The 21,448-nt window shown below is 36.3% G+C and overlaps 1 protein-coding gene across 2 annotated transcripts in view; it reads left to right on the top strand.

The window, feature by feature from the left end:
- Positions 1-21,448, top strand: part of SLC41A2 (solute carrier family 41 member 2) — a 55,887-nt gene that overhangs the window by 23,077 nt on the left and 11,362 nt on the right. For both annotated transcript variants that reach the window (XM_065039088.1, XM_065039096.1), the window contains exons 7-10: positions 4,417-4,564; positions 5,352-5,431; positions 18,810-18,941; positions 19,716-19,864. In XM_065039088.1, the coding sequence (XP_064895160.1) occupies positions 4,417-4,564; positions 5,352-5,431; positions 18,810-18,941; positions 19,716-19,864 (509 nt within the window). The remainder of the gene's footprint in view (positions 1-4,416; positions 4,565-5,351; positions 5,432-18,809; positions 18,942-19,715; positions 19,865-21,448) is intronic.

Raw genomic sequence — 21,448 nt, 5'->3', positions numbered from 1 at the left:
TGATTTGGAATAGAAAGACCCAGTGTATTAAGTCCATGTTGCTTGTCATTTGTCAGTAATGATCCAAAGACTTTGCTTAAAGCTTTCCTTTTTTTTTTTTCTTCTCATAGAATGTGGCTGAAATACATAAATTTGTCTCCCATGCATGTTAGATCTGGGTTGATAAGCCAAATTGTGTGATTCACATTATTATTTTCAGGTTCCTGTCAATTGCTTTGAAATAGTAAGTTTCCAATTTACCTCTGATTCCTACTGGAACTTGCATTGTTTTCAGTGGGACTGCACTGAACAGTGTGTCACAATAGATAACCCTGCGCAAGGAGTAAAACTTTAAGCATCTGAGTTCTCTGAACTAGAAGATTAATTTATATCACTGTTTACTAAAAGGTACAAGGGCTTAAACTGTAATAAATGAAGATCAGTAAGGACTCAGTTGAGATCCTTGTCTCTTTCCTCTTCCCTCCTTTTTTTAATTTAAGGTCACAGTCGGAAGTTCGTCGAAGAGTTGATTGCTCTTAGGAGTTGATCTACTGTGGGATGGTACAAATTCTATAATACAGCCAGATTGAGAGAGATTCCTTTCACCTTGTAAGCTACCTGCTATAAATCTATCAAAAATGGAGTGAAGTGAGCCCTAAAAGACAAGTCATTTATTCCTTCTTCCCATTCTCCAGCTATTGCAGTATACGTTTTCTTCTTCTGTGATTTAAACATGAAAAGGAAGATGGCCCACCCTTCCTTAAAAGATGCATCTCAAGTTTAACATCTTCTTATAATGAGGTGTTCTGTAAGTAGAGTCACCCATAGCTAAAAAACCAGTCCTGCACTCTGTTGCCAAGAGTTAGACTGGAGCTGAGTAGTTTCACTGGTCCTGTAGGTAGCTGGAATCTATCATTACTCACTTGTGACAGATTCTGTAATGTAATTCTAAACTATTAATTGCTGCGATAGTTCTGCTTTTAATTAAATTTAATTGACAGGCAGTAGAATTTGAAATTCTGGTAGGGAGCAGCTGCCTTGCCTTAATTTTTACATCGTTTTTGCCTTAAAAAACCTGGACAGGATTAATTTCAGTTATCTGGTCTAAAATTTGTAAACAGATTAATACATATACCTGATTTCCTCCTCCTTTAGCAGTGTGGGAATGATTGGTGGCCTATTTATTTATAATTTTCTCTAGCACTTTAGAACAGAGAATCTCAATAAAGTGCTAGTATATTATCATAGGAGAAATTTAAAAAAAAAATAAAAATTCTAAGCTCTAGCAGTGTTCTGTCCTTGGAGATTCCCCACTCCTAAGATCCATTCCTGGCTTTTGTTCTTTTCAAGAAGAAACTTATGACAATATTGCAACAATGAAGTAGCTTTTATAATCCAGTTTATTACCAACTCCATTTAAAGAACTCGGGAATGAAATGTATTTTGTAAATTTTCTCTGTACTTTTCTCCATGGTGAAATTAAGACATTTATACATACTAAAGTGTTGAACAATAAGGCCAAAAAAATTAACTCCTCTCAGTTGCTGTTGACTCAAAGGAACAAAGCTCAGCTATTGCTGAGCAGTCTTGGAAGTCCTGTCTTAGTGGGTAAAACAAAACAAAACAGAACAAACAAAACACAAAAAACTACCATATCGGTTGCATTTTGTTTCATGTCATTGTCTTTTATATCACTATTCACTTTGCTTTTATTGCTATAAAGCACATATTTACCTTCTGGAAAGTTCATCTAACTTTGTTTGTTGCAAATATGACAGCTTATATTGTTTTATAGATGCATATTTGCTTTTTTCCTGTAGCTGCTGTTAACTAACTTAAAATATGTTGAATTCAAGTAGTGAAAGGTTTGCTAATCAGCCACCGGTTAGTCAAGTTTTCTAAGGTTTGTAAAGCTACCCTTGCTTCTGGCTGCCTCCTGACCTCTCAAATGGTCCTGTTGCACTGCAGATATAAATTACATTTATTTCTGTTACAATTCATGAATCATTGTACACTGGCAAGATGTCTTCTTATTTTTTTCTTTTTTTTTTAAACTTACAAAGCATTTCTGTGGCAGGATGACGTGTATGTATATTTTATATTTTACATAGCTATTATTTATTTAAAAGTTACCTATTAAATAATTCTTGGATAGTATTCTTTGTTCATTTGCTGGACTGATTTCAGTTTTATCTATGTGTGCTTTTTCTGTGTGTGTGTGTGTGTGTTCTTTGTAATTCTTGGACTACATTCCTGGACTAGGTCTCCAAGCTTGATGCTGGTAGTTAAATACTCTTCCTTTTTTCATCAACACATTCTAACAAGTTCTTTGAGTTGTTAGGGGGATTAAAAAAAGAAATTACTGTGAAAGGCATACTATTTTGAACTTCCCTGTGTTGGCAGAAGTCCTGTAATGAGTAGTACAGTGGGGTAATTGTTGATGTACAAGTGAAAGAATTTCAAAAATTAGTGATTAAGTAGGATAACGCTCACCATTGCATCTGTATTTTGCTGTTCAATGTTAAGTTTGCAACAGAGGATCTTTGCTGACCAGCAGACTTTATATTTTAATAAAATGGGAAACCTCTTCAAAAATGTGGCAAAGACTTAGAATTTATTTTGTGACTTTTTATCTTATACTAAATATACTACATTAAAGCTCTTCTCTCATTCTAACCTTTAAATCAGTTATTTGGCATCTGGTAGATAGTAATGCCTCACCTTGTTCCATTGTGAGAACAACAGACAGAGAAGGAGAAAAAAAAGTAGCAGGAATACAGTATGAGTTATGTCTTGGGGAAAAGAGGAGAAAAGGAGGGAAGTTTCAAGGTTTTAAATAAATAGATGTAGAATGAATGATGCCTTTCCATGTGACCAATTTTAGTGTATACAGGGATCTTTCTTCATTGCAAGTTTAGGGAAGATTGTCTTTACCCAGGCAGTAAGTAGTTAAAGAACTTTGTATCAGTACGTTTTTGTCTTTTTTATTGGGTTTGATAAAACAAAGCTGTAATTATCAAATACAGGAATCACATATTTTGTGTAGTCTTTTGAGAAAGAACTCCTTACATTAGGCCCACCTTAGTTCACAGAAAGAGGAGAAAGGAGGAAAAAAGGCACTAAAGAGGAAGAAGGAGATAATATACTGTCAAATAGTTAAAAAAGAAGGGAAGAAATTACTTCTCTTTTGGGCTTTGTCTCATTGTCATTCTAATAGCTTTCTACTTTAAGCTTACACAGTGCAAGTTATCTTACTATCTCTTCTGCTGGCTCTGCTGCAGAGGTTGTTATCAGTCAATGCAGAAGGATGGTAACTTCTAAAAACTCTACAGCAATTCTTCCAGGAGTAATTTTAGCTCCACCAAGATAACATCAAAGTAGTTACTGCTTGAATTTGCAGCCTTTGTAGTAAGCCATAATACAGGGGTGATAATACTTTTTTATATACTAAATATTAGTCTTTGGTAAAGTGTTCATATGTTCTGCATTAACTTCTTCAACCTGTTAATTTGAAATATATTTTGCATTAAGACTTGTCCTAATTTTGAAAGTTTAGGATAACAAAGTATTTAACATAAAATACATAATCACATTTCTCATAAAACTAAATATCTATAAAAGTGGAATGTTTGCCTAGTTTATATACATATATTTGCTATTAGGATAAATTTTCCATTATTTACCTCACTGTTGAGTTAGGCAGTCTTAGATCACTGTAATAGCTTCTGTGTGGATGGGATTATAAAACCAAGTAATCAAAAAAGTATAGTATTCTTTCTGTGGAGGCAGCCATTTGCCTTCATAGCTCAGCTTTATGATGGTACTCAGTGCTGTTGGCAGTTGTGTTCCTGTGAAACATGATGCAGCTCTGATGGGTAGGTGCAAGAAGCAGAATTGCGGCTGTGAATTTTCAGACTCAGATTGGTTATAGAACAACTGAACTACTGATATAAATGGCTCAATATTACATATTGTGCTCGTGTCACTTTAGGTATGCTATTTCTGGAAAGATTACCATATTATGTGTGCTTCAGAAAGAAGGAGGTGTAAATATGCTGTGAATTTGTATATAAACAAAATGCATTTTCAACATATTGTTTCTTTTTTTTGGTAGATGTGTTGCAAAATAGTGTTTTATATTCCACATACTTACTGCATTTTTATCGTAAAGCATAATATAAGAGTCCTCTTCAAAATTCCTACTTTGAACAGATAGTTCTGTCTTTGAGAAGATGGGAGATAGTGATCACAGATGGCAGAAATAAACCATGTTGTTTAGTGCAGTACTTGAATCTTTAGGTACAGTAGTGATAAAGACTTAGAATTCCTCAGCTGTGTGATGTTGATTGTAATTTAGAGTTCTAAATTAGGAAAAACTTATAGGAATGTCTTGAAAGTAAACCAGTTTTGTTTTGTTTTTCTATATTATTATTTTAGAGACATATTACTATGTATCTCCTTTGGTTGGTGCCTTTTTTTTGGCTCTGACTCCGATGGGGATTGTCATAGCTGCCAAACACCCAGCTACCAGAACTGTTCTCCATTCAGGATGGGAGCCTGTTATAACTGCCATGGTTATAAGCAGGTGAGTCCATTTGTCTTGCTTCATCCTGATAGTCACCCTTTGCCTCTATATATCTTATTTAACACCTGATTGTACTTAAAAGAAACATTTAAGGAGCCTCTAGAGCATCAATCAACTTTAATCTTCTCAAAACGAGGCAGTTACAAAGTTAAGTCCCAGGTGGGAATGAGGCAAGGGGGCAGCAGTAGCCTGTGGCAAGGACTGAGCAGAATCCTCCTGGATCAAATGAAAGAAATGCTGAGCTGTTCATCTCCCACAGTTTCCAGTCAAGATTGCACACAGATCTAAGAGATTATTTAGTCATATGAAAACCATGAATCTTAAAAGTGGAGTGATTGGCTGAAATTCTATAGTCATTGTTACCCTGTTTCCCCAAAAATAAGACAAGGTCTTATATTAATTTTTGCTCTAAAACGTATTACTTTTTTACATGTATAGCTACCTGGACACTATTTAAATTGACTTTTTAATTAACTGTAACTAGGGCTTATTTTTGGAGTAGGGCTTATATTTTGAGAATCCTCAAAAATAATGAAAAATCATGCTAGGGCTTATTTCCAGGGTAGTGCTTATTTTCAGGGAAACAGAATATATAATAAGTCATTTTTAATATATAAATAACTATAGCAATGTTAGTCTGTAGCTGAGAACAAGGTAATGCTGGTGGGGAGGATGAATTGAGAAGAAAACTGTGGCTTGGAGGTGCTCTAAGACAGATTGCTAAAAAGGTTTTGAAATACTAATTAGTGTAACTGCCTTATTCTAAATATTGTACTTTGTTTTTCAGTATTGGTGGCCTTATTCTGGACACAACTGTATCTGATCCCAACTTAGTTGGAATTGTTGTTTATACCCCAGTAATTAATGGTAAGACTGACAAGATTATGTGTTACTACATATCAATTGATACACCTTAGTTTGAGAAAAGCCTATTCCAGTAATTTTCTGTTATGCTGATTAGTATCTGGTTTATTACTTTCAAGTTTTGATTTTGATGTTAACCGTTTCTTATTTGAACACCTAAGGAGTGGTTTCTGATCTTATTTACTACAACCATTAAATCATGAGAGGAAACGTGAGTAGGAACCTGAAGTGTGCATTAAGAAACTGAAAGTGTAAATATGAAAGTAGTATATTAAAATATTAAATGAACAAATATTATATTGAAATTATTATTGCTGAGGAAAATGTAGATAAAATTTTATTTCAAAGGATATTCTTATGAGCATCCAAACCCAAATTTTCAAAACTTTTATTATTTACACGTAACGTACATAGATCTAAGAACTAATAGAGATGCTACAGGCAAGTAAGTAGATTTCTCAAGAACAATGCGTGTTGTTTTCCATGACTGGTATGTACTTTCCAGGTGTGTAAGAATGTATTCTTGAAAATTTGGTCCTTAAGTGTTCCATCTTCTAACGATAACCAGGCAAATTTTGTAAGAACAGTTAATATCTAATTAGACTGATGCACCTTGAAAATGCATTGTTTTCCCTATAGTATCACAGAGTTGATAAATATTTAGTTTACAATAATTATAACCACCAGATCTGTTTCCACTGTACTGCTGCCCAGCTTTTCTTTTCCCCTTCTGTATTTTTCCTTTTGATTTCTTACATTATTTTGCACTTTTATGTATTGTTGATTTTTAAACATTTCACCATGTACCAAGATGATTCTGACTTATAATTTTTGGCTTACAAAGTGCTTGGCCTTTGCAAATTCCATATGGGCATATTCTATTCTGTTTTCTAAGCTGTCAGTTAGATGAATTGTGACCACTTGTTTTCCGCCTTGACAATAAAATGTTAATATGGACGCTGAGTTTTAGTTTTGAACAATATCAGCCTGATATAATTTATTTTCCAGAGGTTGCTAATGGAAATGTAGCATGAGATAGCACCAAAACATTTTGATGAGCTTTACTACAGTTGTGAGTTAGTGTATCTATTGCTGCAACCATTAAGCAAGCTGTTCAGTTAGAGGAGGAAATAATTTTGTTTCGCCAGAAGCATGGTCTTGGCAAATTTGTGTTAGCTCTTGTTTTACAGCTTTCATATCTTCTAGATGCTTATAAATTGCCTTTTTAATAGTTTGTTCTAACACAGATGTAGGAATATAAATTTCATTGATATATAGACTCCCTGGGTCATCCTTTTTGGCCCTTTTAAAGATGTATTTTCTGGTTTCCCCATTACAGCCCTATGGTATTCTCTAGCCTCCAAGATAATCAGTTTGCAAAAATGATCACTGATAATTCATGGATTGTTCATCTAGCTCTCTAAGGATGCACTAAATTTAACTTACCCTCAGGCCCTACAGGCTTAATACATATCAGTTTGTGATCAGATATCACCATTTTTATGAAGGCAGTAGACAAAAGGAATTCAGTATTTGAATCTTCCATAGAGCATGGTTTTTGTTCTTCTTTCCCACTAAGGTCCTACATTTCCTTTCTTCTTTTAACGTTAAGTATTTCTGTGTTGTCACTTGTGTTTCTTGCTAACTGTAATTTTTACACTTCAGCATTTATGCTTCTTTGCCTGTGCCTTCCCTTTATATCAAACAGAAATTGCAGGTACTTGCAACTACCTTTTGTGTGTTTCCATTTTGATTTCCAGACACTTGAAGGGCAGGCATGTTGATTGTCAACTTTTTTCTGCTTTACATATGTAACTTTGCTTGTAATAGTCCTTTTTTCTACCCCCCTAGACTTGCTGTCTAAGAAAAGAGGATTGTTTTTTTCTTTTTAGGCAGGTGTACTCAAACCACTACTCTTACCAGTGATTCTGCTTTCCTAGATGACATCCCTGGATTACAAAAACCAACAGGTGTCTGATGACTGTTTCTTACTGTTAAACAGTAAGCAATAGATACACTAACTCACAACTGTAGTAAAGCTCATCAAAATGTTTTGGTGCTATCTCATGCTACATTTCCATTAACAACCTCTGGAAAATAAATAATATCTGGGTGATATTGTTCAAAACTAAAACTGAGCGTCCATATTAACATTTTATTAACATTTATTAACATTCTTTCTATTTCCACTCCAGTATAGTACCAAAATACTTCTGGATTTTCTATATAGACTCACTTCTTCTAGAATGCTACCTACCACGGATACAGGTCTCATGGATACATGCCTTTCTCAAGGCCTCTTGCTCCTTCCAGATGTTGCAATTATGACAGTCTTTTAGCCAGTAGCAGTTACGGGCTGCTCTTGTGAGTGGAACTGTGCATCCTATTCCAGGTCATTTTCTTTCACAGAAATTGACTGTGAAACCTGGATTGCCTGCATGTTGACATTTTACCTTTTTAACATTTTAACCTAATGATTTGACTTAAGTAAATAATTTTAATTGCTAAGAATGACATCTTACTGTAAACATGCCTCTAGAGAAAAGGGTAAATATACCCTTTTGTTTCTTATTTTTTCATAAGTTTATCAACAAAATTAAAGGAATGTGCATACATTCTTTTGAACTATCTTTAGACAAAAAGAACTAGTCAAAAATTACACATAGCCCTGGATGATTAGCCGGCAGGTTAAAAGCTCCTTGAAGATTTAGGCAGGTGGAAGAGAGGGAAAGCTAGGGCTATTGGAGCAGGCAGGGAAAGAGTCCTTCAAGAAGGCAAGTTCAGCAGGAGGCACACTTGTCACTGTGACAGTCCCACAGTGGTCCTGTGGCGATGACTCCTGTGATGATCCTACCATTCACATTCAAAATGTTGCTTTTTCATAAGAAGTTCGTTATTTCTAGACTGTTCTTAGCCTTTGTCATCTGCCCCCTGGACTACTATTATTTTCCAAGTCACAGCAGGTCCCTTACTCCATTGTTCATCTGGATTTTTCCTGCTGAGCTCCTTCTTTTCTTTTACGTGTAAAGCAGTCTTCCCCTAGCTCTCAAAGTTTAAACTTTTCCAGACACTAGTAGTGGACCATCAGCAAGTTGTTTATAGCCCTGTGTCTGTATTTTCAAGACTTTTGCTGTTATCCCAAACTTGAACTCTACATTGTGAGAAACCTCACACCAAGCTCCATTTTGGAGTCAACAGCAAGCTTACAACAAGCCTAATAAGCCAAGACTAGAGTCTTGCAACATAAGGTGAAGTTGGCCTGAGGCCCGTGGCCTGTCATTAGCAACAGCAATGCTGCTTTTGTGCCACCACTGGGCCACAACAGAAGCACTAAGGAATTCTGGTTTTCTCTCATCCACAAAAGAGCAGAGTAATGTGGAAGTGCTGTATGGGTGTGTGCTAACCCCCCCGCCCTCACAATTCTAAGAACAGAGGCATTTCTATTGGAAAATATAAAGAAAATATGTTCTGGGTAGAGGATGCAGAGTGTGCTTGGTTTATGGTATACCTCCTGAAAAAGGAAATTGTAGGCCAGTGATTTTTTTGGTTGCTGTTAGATTAGCCTCTCCTGAGTTCCATAATTCTCCTGGCACCTTTTGATATTGCCTAGTCAGTGTAGTGTAGTAAACTGGAGTTTAGGAAATCTTTCAGTTAAAAAAGTAGGTCTGTTGACATTCATTTACTAACATAAAAGGTGTGCTAGACCACTTGACAGATGCCTTTTTTAAATATTACCGTTGCAGAAAGCTTTCTATTCAAGTGCTTTCCAGGCCTTGGAATACTCATTGTAAGCCTAAGTAGCAAAAGGAGTTGAGGGTTTTCCCCTCAAAACAATTTTGAGATGCTTTTTCCTTTCACTTACCTTAAAGTTTGTTGCTCCTATGACACAGGAAGTGTGAAAGAAACCAGTGAAACACGAAAGAAATATTGTAACCTATTGGGATTGCGTCCAGCCAAAATTTGAGGAGTGTAAATTTGTCCAGGATTTCAAGCTGTCACTGTTTTTCTTCAGTGCCAGTTGCCAGATCTTGAAATCCTGAACAGTATGCGTGGCAGTGTTGTCAGGTATCAGGCTTCTTGCGTGTGCCACTAAGTGGCTTTCAACCTGGTCCTGTCGAGATGGTTTGCATGTTCTTAGATATGAGACGGGCTACTTGCATCATACATGTTACAGTGTGGAGCTGTAAACCTTTTGGTTTAAGAAACATTGGTCTGGAATTTAAGCAGCCTCAAAGGTTCCTACCCCTGTTAACAATAACTGCAAATATTTGCCAAGAACATTAAAACAGTTCTTAAGCAGACAGGCATTTATAGTCGGCTTTACTGATGGTGGCCAGAAGTCTCTCACAACTGCTTTTCCATTTTTCCCCCGTTAAATACATCTCTTGAGATGAATAATTATTTTTAATTCTATGGTTGGTTTGGTTAAATTGTAACTATGATTTTGAAAATAAATAATTTTGTGGTTTCAGCCATCGTGGTACTTACAAACTACTTGAGATTTAGATGTTTGTGTTTGATGTTCTGAATAAAATAGCTAGGCCTAAGTGTGGCTGCGCTTCAGCCTAGATAATCAAGTTGATTGTTACGTTTTCTAATGGACGAGATGGTTAAAATTTGCAAATCTTCTTACAGCATCACGGCATGTTGAATTTGGCTCAGAAGTTACAATTTGCAACTAACTGAGTTCCTTTTGTGCAGAAAACAGATAGTGCCTGAAACAATTACGTGCTTCCGAATGTGCAGCTGAAATGAACTAAGGTGCAGTTACCAGATAGAGCAGTTTTCCCTTACATTTTTGATGTATGCTTAAACAAAATATTGTGAGATATCTTCTAAGTATTTGCATTTCGGCAATTACTGCATAATAACAAACACGTTGCTAGACCTTTTCCCATTTTTACGCATTTTGTAGAACAGAGGTTCTGCAAATCAGTTCTGAAAACATCTGAAAATCAGAAATGCTTTGCAGGCTTTATGTAGAAAAATTTGCCTTTACAGGTGGTTTGAAGCAATACTCTTTAAGGGTAACATAAAACTGTTGTAGTATTTTTTACTCTTTGGCTGTACATATTGTGAGATTATTTGAGATCTGGAGGGAATAAATGTAGATCAAGGAATATGAGAAACACATATGAGGAAACCTAGCACAAAACTTACTGAATGTCTGTTGTCTGGGAGATGAAAGTTAAACTTACATAGTATATTCCCCAAACCATACCTTTTTTATCTATTAGTAGGATAAATTGAATGACAAACTTTCAGATTTTTCAGAGAACTTTCACTGTAAATTGTGTGCTTTGGAGAATATGGAAAGAAAATACCCAGAAAACATTCGTCCTCAAAAAACAAAATGTGTTTTTAAGTAACTTCATATATTTTAATATTTTATAGCATAGTTGTACTCTCAGCTTTCACACGACAGAGAAGTGCAGGGTTGGAAGACAAACATTGTCTCGGACAGCTGAGCATCTGAAATTTGCCTCTGTAAATTACAAGGGAAAGCATTAATGTACCTGTATGGTAGTAGAGCAATTCGGCTGGGTAGTAAATATTTTTTTCTGCATCCTGAATTGGAAAGAATGTGATAGTCTCAGAAGGCAGCTATACCATGTGAGAACTTTATAATTGAGTCTTTATTTTGACATGAAAAAGGAGGAGGGTTTTGATTCTGGATATTTTATTCTGATGCATTTTTGGGTGATAATTGTACTACTTTTTAGTTGCTAGCCTGTACATGTAAATATGCATATTCTATGCTATTAGAAACATGTGTTCTTTCTTTTATGTCTTACTTGCAAATTTTTTACAAGATTTCAGTATTAGTTTTCATGTCAAAATGATATCCAGAATACTTTCATTCCTTGACAATCAAGGAACAATTTTTAATTAGGCATGAGAAAGAAATTATTTAAAAGCCAAATGACACATAAACTATGTAATAGTTTGCATATGTAATATTGTCTCAAAGACCTCTCTTAAAAGACATTCCTAGAGGAAAAGCTGATAATTTTCAACTGTTCCCCCCAAAACATTTTTAAGTATTAGGATAAATGCTACAAAGTGCAAAGTGAGATAGAAGAAATGTGGATGATAAAAACAACATTTAAAAGTACCTAGATAAGCTAGGCTTGTATTCAAAGTATTTCACTTGCATAAGACCTGTTTTTTTGAAATTAGTGATAGAGGGGTCAGAGCAAGATCCTGAATTTCTGAAAGATAATCTGATTATTCAGAACTTTAGAATGTTTGGTCACTATTGTAACCAAGATTCCTTTCCTTCCTCTTCATTTCATTTTTGTAATACAAATGACATCAAAGAACAAGTTGTTGTTCATCTGCAGAAAGACTAATTGACACAACTGACTATTTTGAACTATGGATTGTATGCAGGAGCACACAAAAGTGAGAATGTTCTTGCCTTCCTGCTTTTGACAGATTTACAAGAAAAATCAATCTGGGAATTTTGTTGGCCTGATTCTCCTCTTGTGTGGGTATTAATTGATTTTTGTCCCATTGCACAAGTTCTATTATAGATGCTTGGGAAACAACATAGTATTCTGTCGCTGGTTAATCTCTCTTCATAGAACTGGATTGCTGAAAATCTTTAATCTCAATGAATTCATATGCATATAGTTTGCCATTTCTACACAGATATTTGTGTGCCCCATCATGCAACTGTTCTTTATTGGTCTTATCAACCGTTATGGCTCTGGTCGTTAAAGCTGAGTATGTAGGCTTTATCTTGTCCCAGTGCTTTCACAGTAGGTGGTTTTCTTCAGGAACCTTTCTTCAAGAAAAAGAAAAAAGGAAGAATAAGATGAGAACCTTGAGGAGACAAAGGGACTTTATAAATAAAGTGGCTGAATACTGCTTTGGAAAATTGCTCTTACCTATCCTCCGGTTCTCCCCTGGTGCTAAACAAGTACTGTAAATCAGATTTTTTATTCATTAGTAATAACTTAATTATTTTTTTCCTGGAATTCGTGATTGGAAATTCTGGAACTGACCCATAGAAATACTAAACATTTATTGGTACAAATGAAATATTTTGGAGTCTGCTTTAAATACGGAAACATTTTGGAAAAAAATGAAGGCCTTAAATATTTTACATTAGATATCCAAAGCTGAAAAATGCTCTTTGCAGAGAGTACAAAAATATCACTTCACAGGTACGTTTTTAAAATAAATGCAATAATGTTTGTAAAGGACTCAGATCTATAGTGACAAACACCACTGAAAAGCAGAATGGAAACTAGTAAGTCTCTTCAGTCCAAGCTTTGAATAATACATATTAAATAAGACTATCAGGTATTCATTATATGCTAAGGATAAAGCAAATTATCAAAGTGATGTTTAGTTAGGCTATACTTAGTGGTGTTAAATTAGAGGTCTGAGAGGAAGAATAGTAGTTGTATTATTTGATTGCATCATAATTTATACCAATTCTACCCGTGGAGCATTTACACATAGATAGAGGGCTGCATCTACAATTAACTTTGGCTCTGGAACACTTTGATTCTGGGGGCCTGGCCTTCTGCAGATAAGCTAAAACCCTGAGCAGGGGTGAGCTACCTTGGACAAATCGCAGGAAGACATTTACCTTGTCTACTCAAGATCCAAAATTTAGAGTCCTTTTCTAAGGTTAGGTCGATAGATCTGTTCTTCAAAAGCAGTAAGTAGTGCTTGCCCTGCTCATTTGAAATGTGACTGAAATAAAGTTGGGAGGAAAAGGTGGCTGTATTTATTTTTTTATAAAATCACAGAATCATTTAGGTTGGAAGAGACCTTTTGAGATCTAGTCCAACCCCCTGCTCAAGCAGCGTCCACTAGAGCAGATTATCCAATACTGTGTCCAGTAGAGTTTTGAATATCTCCGTAGATGGAGACTTCACAGTTTCTTTGGGCAACCTGTTCCAGTGTTTGACCACCCTCACTGTAAAAAAGAGTGTGGTTTTTGCTTTGGGTTTTTTTTTTTGCATTCAGATGGAATATCTTGTGTATCAACTTTTTGCTCATGGCCTCTTGTCCTGTCAGTGGGTACTAATGAGAAGAACCTGACTCCCTTTTCTTCATAACTCTCCTCAGGTATTTATATAACTTGATAAGATCTCCCTGAGCCTTCTCTTCTCCAGGCTGAACAGGTGCAGGACTTTGAGTTTCCTGTTGTTGGACTTAATGAGATTCCTATCGACCCAATTCTCCGGCCTAACCAGTACCCTCTGAATAAGCCACTCCTCCCAGTTTTCCCTGGAAAATGTTACCCTGTTTATCAAAACATGCAGTATAAGATCTGAGGGGAAAAAAAACAGCCCAGTGTGTTACCCAGAGCACCGGATGGTCTCTGACTAGTCTGCGTCAGCAACACCCATTCAGCTTCCCTTAACTTCTGTTTTTATACCTGTAATGAGGGTTGAGACATGGATTTGCTTTGAAATATTCTTTATGATGCATTGATGTGAAGTACTTTTAATGTGATTTTCAGAATAGCGTGATTACTTCTATTATTAGAAAAAAGTCCTTTTTCCAGATAATGATTAATAGGATCATGCTCGTAGGCCTATTTGCAAATACGTGACATGGTTTTGGCTCTACTTTGGTTTTCTGTGCTTGTTAGGCAAAAAAGAACTGTGATAACAATTTTCAGAAGTATTTATTCTTTCTTAGCCCTTAGCTGGCTCGATTAAATGATGAGGTTTTCAATTTTCACGTTGTAAGTCAGCATGACATCCCTCACAGTTTAGCGGACAGTGTCTCTCCTGCTTATTGACAAAGTAGCACTCTCATACTGAAGTTAAACACATCTGCTGTTCTGAGAGGAATGCAGTAACAGTTGCAGGATTTTACTTTTGAAAGAAATAATTTCCCTTTGTGTTGTAGTTCTCATGAGAATGAAAAGAAGCTAACAAAGTTAATCTTTATTATAAAGTATTTGCCATGATACCGCAATACTATTTTCCAGAAAAAAAGATTCTGACTTAAATGTTCATGGAAATAGTCTTAATATCTGTCTATAGAGATTTTCATAGTAGGAGCAGCCACTGAGCACGTGACCATTTCATGCATTCAGAAGCCGCTGAGGAGCTATCAATTTTGTGTATTGACATCTTGTCAACCTACGCAGTTTTATCTGTTTTCTGCTTCTTGTGGGGATCTGATTAATCTGATACTGCTGAGATAATGTCACAGGGACAGCAACTGCTGTTACCAAACAAACAGAATATCTCTGCACATATTGAAGTGATTCATTCAATGCAAGCGCAGCTTTATACAAGTCATTCTATGACCAGCAGAACAATGAAACCTGATTCCGTGCTGATTTGTTTTCATAGCAGTAGGTAGCCCTTTCAACCCCCAGTGTTCCCTGTGGCCTCGTGTCCCTGCAATACCTGCTGCTCACAACATCCTCTCCCTTCTCCCTCTGCTTTCCACATCATCGTTCCTCTGTATCATTGAACTACTCGCTGAGCAAGCGGCATCATGCCTATTACTAAGCTAGGTGCTGACTGGCTGGATGGTGTGCTTATGGTGCTACCTACTCAGCTCATATTACTGTTTTTGTCTCACTGAGGGCATGGGTTTGAATCTTTATTTCCCCAGCCACTGTTTCCTTTATGTTAGGTTGGTTAATCATGCTTGGAGGTAGGTAGTATCTTTATACTTGTGTTTGATGTGGTTGAAATTGGCCTAAACATTCAAAAATAAATAGAAGGAAGAATTGGTAGATGAATGGACAGAACTGAAAGTGTGACTGCTGCTATCCATCACCACACATTGTCAGCTGGTCAAGGCTGAGCAGAATGTATGGATTCTAGAAGCTTTTTACACTTCTTATACCTGCCTATCTTCTATGAGTTAAAAATATGCCACTGAGATTATTGAGACTCAGACCAAATGAAATTTAAGATAATTTTGCTTAACATATGAATATTACGTTTCAGCTAGCTAAAATAGATTGTGTGTGTTCAACTTAGCTGTGATTAAAGTAGAAAAGGGAATATTACATCTCTTGAAATCATGTTCCACACTGATTGTTTTGGTTGGCATGTCAGCTTCCTTTGCAGAATAGGTATCACCTCCTTTTACCAGTGTTCCATGGCTGCCCAGTTTGTTTTAGAATCACTTTTAATATTTTTCAATAATTTTTCTTGTTATTTACACACACAACAGGCCTTGGGACATAGTTTCTCTAAACAATGGTTATAGAAGTTTTAAAAAAATATATTAATAGCTACCCATCAAAGGACTGACAGCCAATCTCATACCTTCTTTCACAGGCTTGTCCATGTCTCTGTTGCCCAAAGAGGTTTTTTAATTGCCATTTCAAATGGCATTTCTATCTTCCTTAATTTTTTTCTCGCACTCAGTTTCCCTTGTTATTAATTAGGGAAAGAGGTCCAGATCATCTATCGTATTTCTGATTGCCTGAATTTGTTGAAGCAGATAATTATCAGTCACAAGAGGAAATTGCATGCATCCTAGGAAATACTTGAAATCTGTGCTTTTTTTTGTGCCAACATGGTTTGTGGTTGCAGTCCTACAAACCTCAAAGCATACCTTGAAAAATAGCCCTATTTACTTCTATCTTTTATTTCTTATCGTAGTGCTATGATAGACATGGATGGTGAGAGAAGAGCTTACTAATTTTTTCTTCTAATATTGTTTTTAATATATCAGTTATTGCCATGTTAGCCTGCTTGTAGTTACCCAGGTTGCTTTTATCCCCTCTTTTTAAGCAGAAACTGTTTCATATTTTCTAGTCATATGGCACCATCATCAGCTTTGTAGCTTTATTAAGAAGCATTTTTACATAACAGCTTTTTTCATAATTCAGTCACAGAAATTATCTGATCCCCATCCAAATATAGTGCATTGATTCTTAGTTTTATCTCTGCTTCCCTTTACATACCTTATTCTCATCTTTCAGAAGTATCAAAATTATTGTTCTCAATCAAAAGACAGACACTAGACCCTACTTAGATTGGTTTTAATTCTTTAAAGCCCTTTTGTAGGTTATATAAATACCTTCTTGTATATCTGATTCTGTGGTTTGTCTGAAAAAGCTACTGTTATTTTAATTTTCTTTCCAAAGAGTGACTCAGCCTTTTGGTAGTTCATATTTTGTCCTTATATCTCCTGACTGGCAAGATGCAGGTAAGGTTCATAAATAGTCCTTTCCGCCAACTCCATGATTTTTTCTACCTTATTTCATTATATAGATTTGAAACCGTTTGCTTAAAAGTCCTATTCCTTTGTTAGGCTCTGCCATTAATTGTCTAGGAAGTGGTGAAACAGGAAAACTTTGAGTTCTCCATACTAGATGTTTGTCCTAACCACTCCATAGTCCTCAAAAGAATTTGGCAAATAGTGTGTTGTGGTGATCACAAACATTTGTTCTGCAGCCGAACAAGACCCTAAGCATCAGGTAAACAAACCAGTTCAATGACAATAAACAAGGGCTTTCTCCTTCTGAAGTGAGGGCAAGATCTGTGCTACTTCTGCCTAATCACATCTTCTCAGAGCAGCCCATTGATATGTAAAGCATCTGGGGGAAAAAAAAGCATATGCTTGATATGCAAGTAGACAACTCTAGAGTATAAAAGCAGTAGGATGCCACTGCATTCTGTAATGTAGATATAACAAATTCATGTAGTTTTCTGTTCACTGAAGTAAAAATTCATAGAACATCCCAGATTGGAAGAGACCTCGAAAGATCACCTGGTCCAACCTTTTATGGGGAAGGGAGTCTAGATGAGATTATCTAGCACCCTGTCCAGTTGCATCTTGAAAACCTCCAGTGGTGGGAACTCCACCATGTCCTTGAGGAGACTGTTCCAGTGAATGATTGTTCTCACTGTAAAAAATGTCTTTCTTATATTAAGATAAAACCTCTTTCTGGTGCAACTTGTACCCATTGCCCCTTGTGCCCTCCATGTGTCTCCTTTTGAAGAGAGAACCTCAGTGCTCTTGGTAGCCACCCTTGAAGTACTGGAAAACTGTGATGAGATCTCCTATGAGCCTTAATTTCTCCAGGGAGAAAAAACCTTACTCCTTCAGTCTTTCCTTATAGGACACGTTCTCCAGACCTTTCATCATCTTCATGGCCCTCCTTTTGACCTTCTCCAATCTGTCCATGTCCTTCTTGAATTGTGAGGACCAAGACTGGACACAGTACGCCAGGTGTGGCCTGACAAGCACTGAGTAGTCAGATGATCATGTCCCTATCTTTGCACGTAGAGATAGATGCAGCCCAGGACCTGATTTACCTTCAGTGCTGCATGGCTGACTCATGTTCATCTCATCCACTGGGAGCACCATGTGCCTTTCAGCAAGGCTGCTCCCGAGCCAGTGTGGAGCCCGATACCAATCCCTGGGGGACCCCACCTGTGACAGGCTGCCAGACCAAGTAAAAACCACTGGTCACCATCCTCTGATAGTGACCTGTTAGCCTATTTCCTACTCTGAGACTACCCACCCAGTCTGTAATTTACAAGTTTGTCTAGGAGGAAGCTGTGGGAAACTGTCAAATGCTTTGCTGAAGATGGGTGTGATACTTGCCTTCCTCCAGCCATCAGAGATATCCCCCGATCTCCACAGTTTTTCGAAGATTATAGACAGTGGCCTTGTAACAATACCAGCTATTTCTCTTTGCATCCTAGGGTGGTTTTTTTTTCATAGAAATCTTTTTTCTAATGGGAAGTATATCAGCAGTTGTCACAGAGAAGTTAGAAACTCCATCATTATCATTATTTTAAAAATCAGTTAGTCAGACATTTGTCTTGTCCTTTCAACCTGAATTATGAATGGCAGATTATACTTAATCCTGCCCTGTAGCAAAGGATAGATTAGCTCTTGAAATCTTTTCCAATGTGATTCTAGGTGTGAAATCTGCATTTATGCCTGTGGTAGTGAGGGCATCTGCTTTGGATTATTTATACTTCCCAGCAATACTGACCTAGGAAGGTAATCCAGCAGCGGCTACTACAACTACATAGTACTTCTATTGTTCCAAGAGGGATTTCCAAAGAAGAGGGAGCAAAAAAAGGGAGCTTCCCCTATGAGAAAGCATCGCATTGAACCTTGTGGAGGAATCTTTTGCATTTATGAATTAAAATTGCTCTCCAAATATCCAGATTTTCAATTTGGATATTCCAAATATCCAGTGATAAACCAAATTGTAGCCTGAGTTTTTTGACTGATTTCAGTGCTTGGTGCTAGCCTGCCTATAACTAATGTACATTTAAAGATGCTTCTCTTTTCAACTTTTGTGTATAAGGGACTGTGGAAAACATAGAGGAAGTTGGTAAATTTACAAAAATATCGCCTACTAGAGGAAAAAAAATAGGTGAAATATTACTGCTTGTTTCCTTTTATATTTCAGGTATCGGTGGTAATCTAGTAGCTATTCAAGCTAGCAGAATTTCTACCTACCTCCATTTGCACAGCATTCCTGGAGAGCTGCCAGAAGAAGCCAAGGGTTGCTATTATCCATGCAGAACCTATTATGGTACAGGTATGTATTAGTCTAGTTAATTATTAAAACCACTGTCTCACGTCTCCTCATTTTCCCCCTGTATGCCAGACTTTACCACCAGTAAGAAAATGGATCTTCTTGTGTGCAATTGAACCTTCCTCTTTCCTTAGCTGGTTTACCTGCTTCTAACCTTTGTCATTTAGAAGTTCAAACCAGTCTCCTGTTAGGACCAAACTTTATATCTAACATTATTACTATGCCAAGTCCCTGCTTTCCACTTCCCATTTGCCATTTTCTCTCTAGATTCTTGCTTCACAGCTTATTCCTGCCCTGTATTGCCCACTTTCCTAATAAAGTAGAAACGGTGGTGAAATGTGATGATTCAACGGCATGTAATACACTTTCAGATTTATGAAATGAATTGGAGCACATGAGGAAATGGTAAACGTGATTACTTTTTGGAAAAATAAGGTACTTTTGAGGCTGTCTTGGATATGGTGTCCATAACGTCCTCTTTCCTAGGAAGGCTTCAGGATGTCACTGCAGCTCCAAGAAAGCAGATGATATTTAACATGAGTACAGAACAAAATAAGACAGTTTGCACTGTCTTCTGGAGGGGCCCTGCTTAACTTTCCTGGCTTTCTTCACCCTGCGAAAACCCTTATGGAGTCTTTTAGAAAAGAATAATGCCTGCTGTTCCAAAATAGTCAATGCTGTGGAAGTCCAAAATTGCTTTTTATATTAAAATGAATAAAAATCTGATACAGTAATTGAAAAGCTTAACTGAATTTTTTATTTTTTTTTTAATTGTAGGAGTAAATAACAAATCAGCTCAAGTTCTGCTTCTTTTGGTGATTCCTGGACACCTGATTTTCTTGTACACGATCCACTTAATGAAAAGTGGCCACACTTCCTTAACTCCTATCTTTATAGCAGTATATTTATTTGCAGCTCTACTACAGGTAAGAACCAAGTACAACTTGAAAATGCTTGTATAAAAGCAAGTTCTTGAAGAAAATAATGTTTTATTTGACTTCTGAAAACTCATGAATAGTACAAGACGTTATGGGTTAACACAAGCTTTCAGCACCGTTTTGAAGTAAATTATTAGAGAAGGAAAAATAGCATTTATGAATAATGAATGTGTCAAGGAAGACTCAGAGAAATCTCCTAAAGAGGTTCACATTACTATTCTAGTTAACATAGCAAAAATGCAGTAGATGAGAATGTTACAGCTTCCTTGGTGCGTTCTTAGTATTTATTAAAGTTGAAATTAGTCTGGCAGTGATCACTGTCCAAGAAATTGTAATTGCGTTAATTGTCAAACATTATTACATTAGTTTGGCTGGTCTTGCCTAGTGGCCTGTTCACACCCAGCAATGGCAGTTATTGAAAGATGTGAGATTGAAAGATGAAAGATTGCTATTTTGAAATAGCAATGTCTTAAGGTGAAATAATTTTACTTAGAGAAGTCAGCAAAACAAAATGAAAGGTTTTTATTAAATCTACAGAGAATTTTTAGCTAAAACTTGGCTGAATTAATTATAATGTTTCATTGTACCTTAAAAAACAAAAACTGACTGTTCTTGTTACATAATAAAAGTAGTTGAAATATCCGTAAGTTAAATATACATATTGCTGCTAAAAATGTGACCGATTTAGTTTTAAAATATAAACAACACCAACAGTCAATCGTTAATAAAAATTATAAATTTTAATGTTCTGAATTGTCTTTCTGTGTTTATCACACAGCTATTTCAATAAAGACGGGTTCTGAAAACTGTTAGGATTCTAATTTCATATCAGAATTCTATACTTTTTTGGTAGAATATAACTGGGAATGTTCCAACCTTTGCAAGTAAGAATGTCATACTAAAAGTTATCAATTACTTTTGATTTTCCTCTTACCTAATGATGCTAGTTTCCAGCCTTATCACTTGTTTTATACTTTGTTCTCCCAAGGAAATGATGCTGTTCTGGCTGGCTGGCTGTCCTTTCTAATAACTTTTGAATCCTTTCAGTTAAGTTTTTCTAAGTTTCTCTCAGTGATACCAAGTTCTTATGAGCTTAACAAAAACAGATTGGGGAAAGGGGCCCTGTTAATGCCTCTGCTGAAGGTAAGACACGGTGTGATTTCAGCCATTATTATACTGCAGAGATTTCACATGGAAATCAACTTGAATTCATAAATCTATATTAAATCTACATGATACTCCCGCTCACAGAACTGCAGTCACAACATGTTTAAGGATACAAACCTTTTCTTCAGCAGCAAGGATAGGTTAAGATGTGAGAAACGCAAAAGTTCAGCTGAAAACCAGGTTAAGGCATTAGGGCAGGCCTTTCAGATCACAAAGTAATTCAGACTCAAATCCAGCAGACATAAAAGAAAGAACACATGTTTCTAATAGCATAGAATATGCATATTTACATGTACAGGCTAGCAACTAAAAAGTAGTACAACTATCACCCAAAAATGCATCAGAATAAAATATCCAGAATCAAAACCCTCCTCCTTTTTCATGTCAAAATAAAGACTCAATTAT

The sequence above is a fragment of the Columba livia genome, chromosome 1 (assembly GCF_036013475.1).
Source record: "Columba livia isolate bColLiv1 breed racing homer chromosome 1, bColLiv1.pat.W.v2, whole genome shotgun sequence".
Taxonomy (NCBI): domain Eukaryota; kingdom Metazoa; phylum Chordata; class Aves; order Columbiformes; family Columbidae; genus Columba; species Columba livia.
Note: the sequence above shows the minus strand (reverse complement) of the source record. Positions and strands in the feature narration are given on the sequence as shown.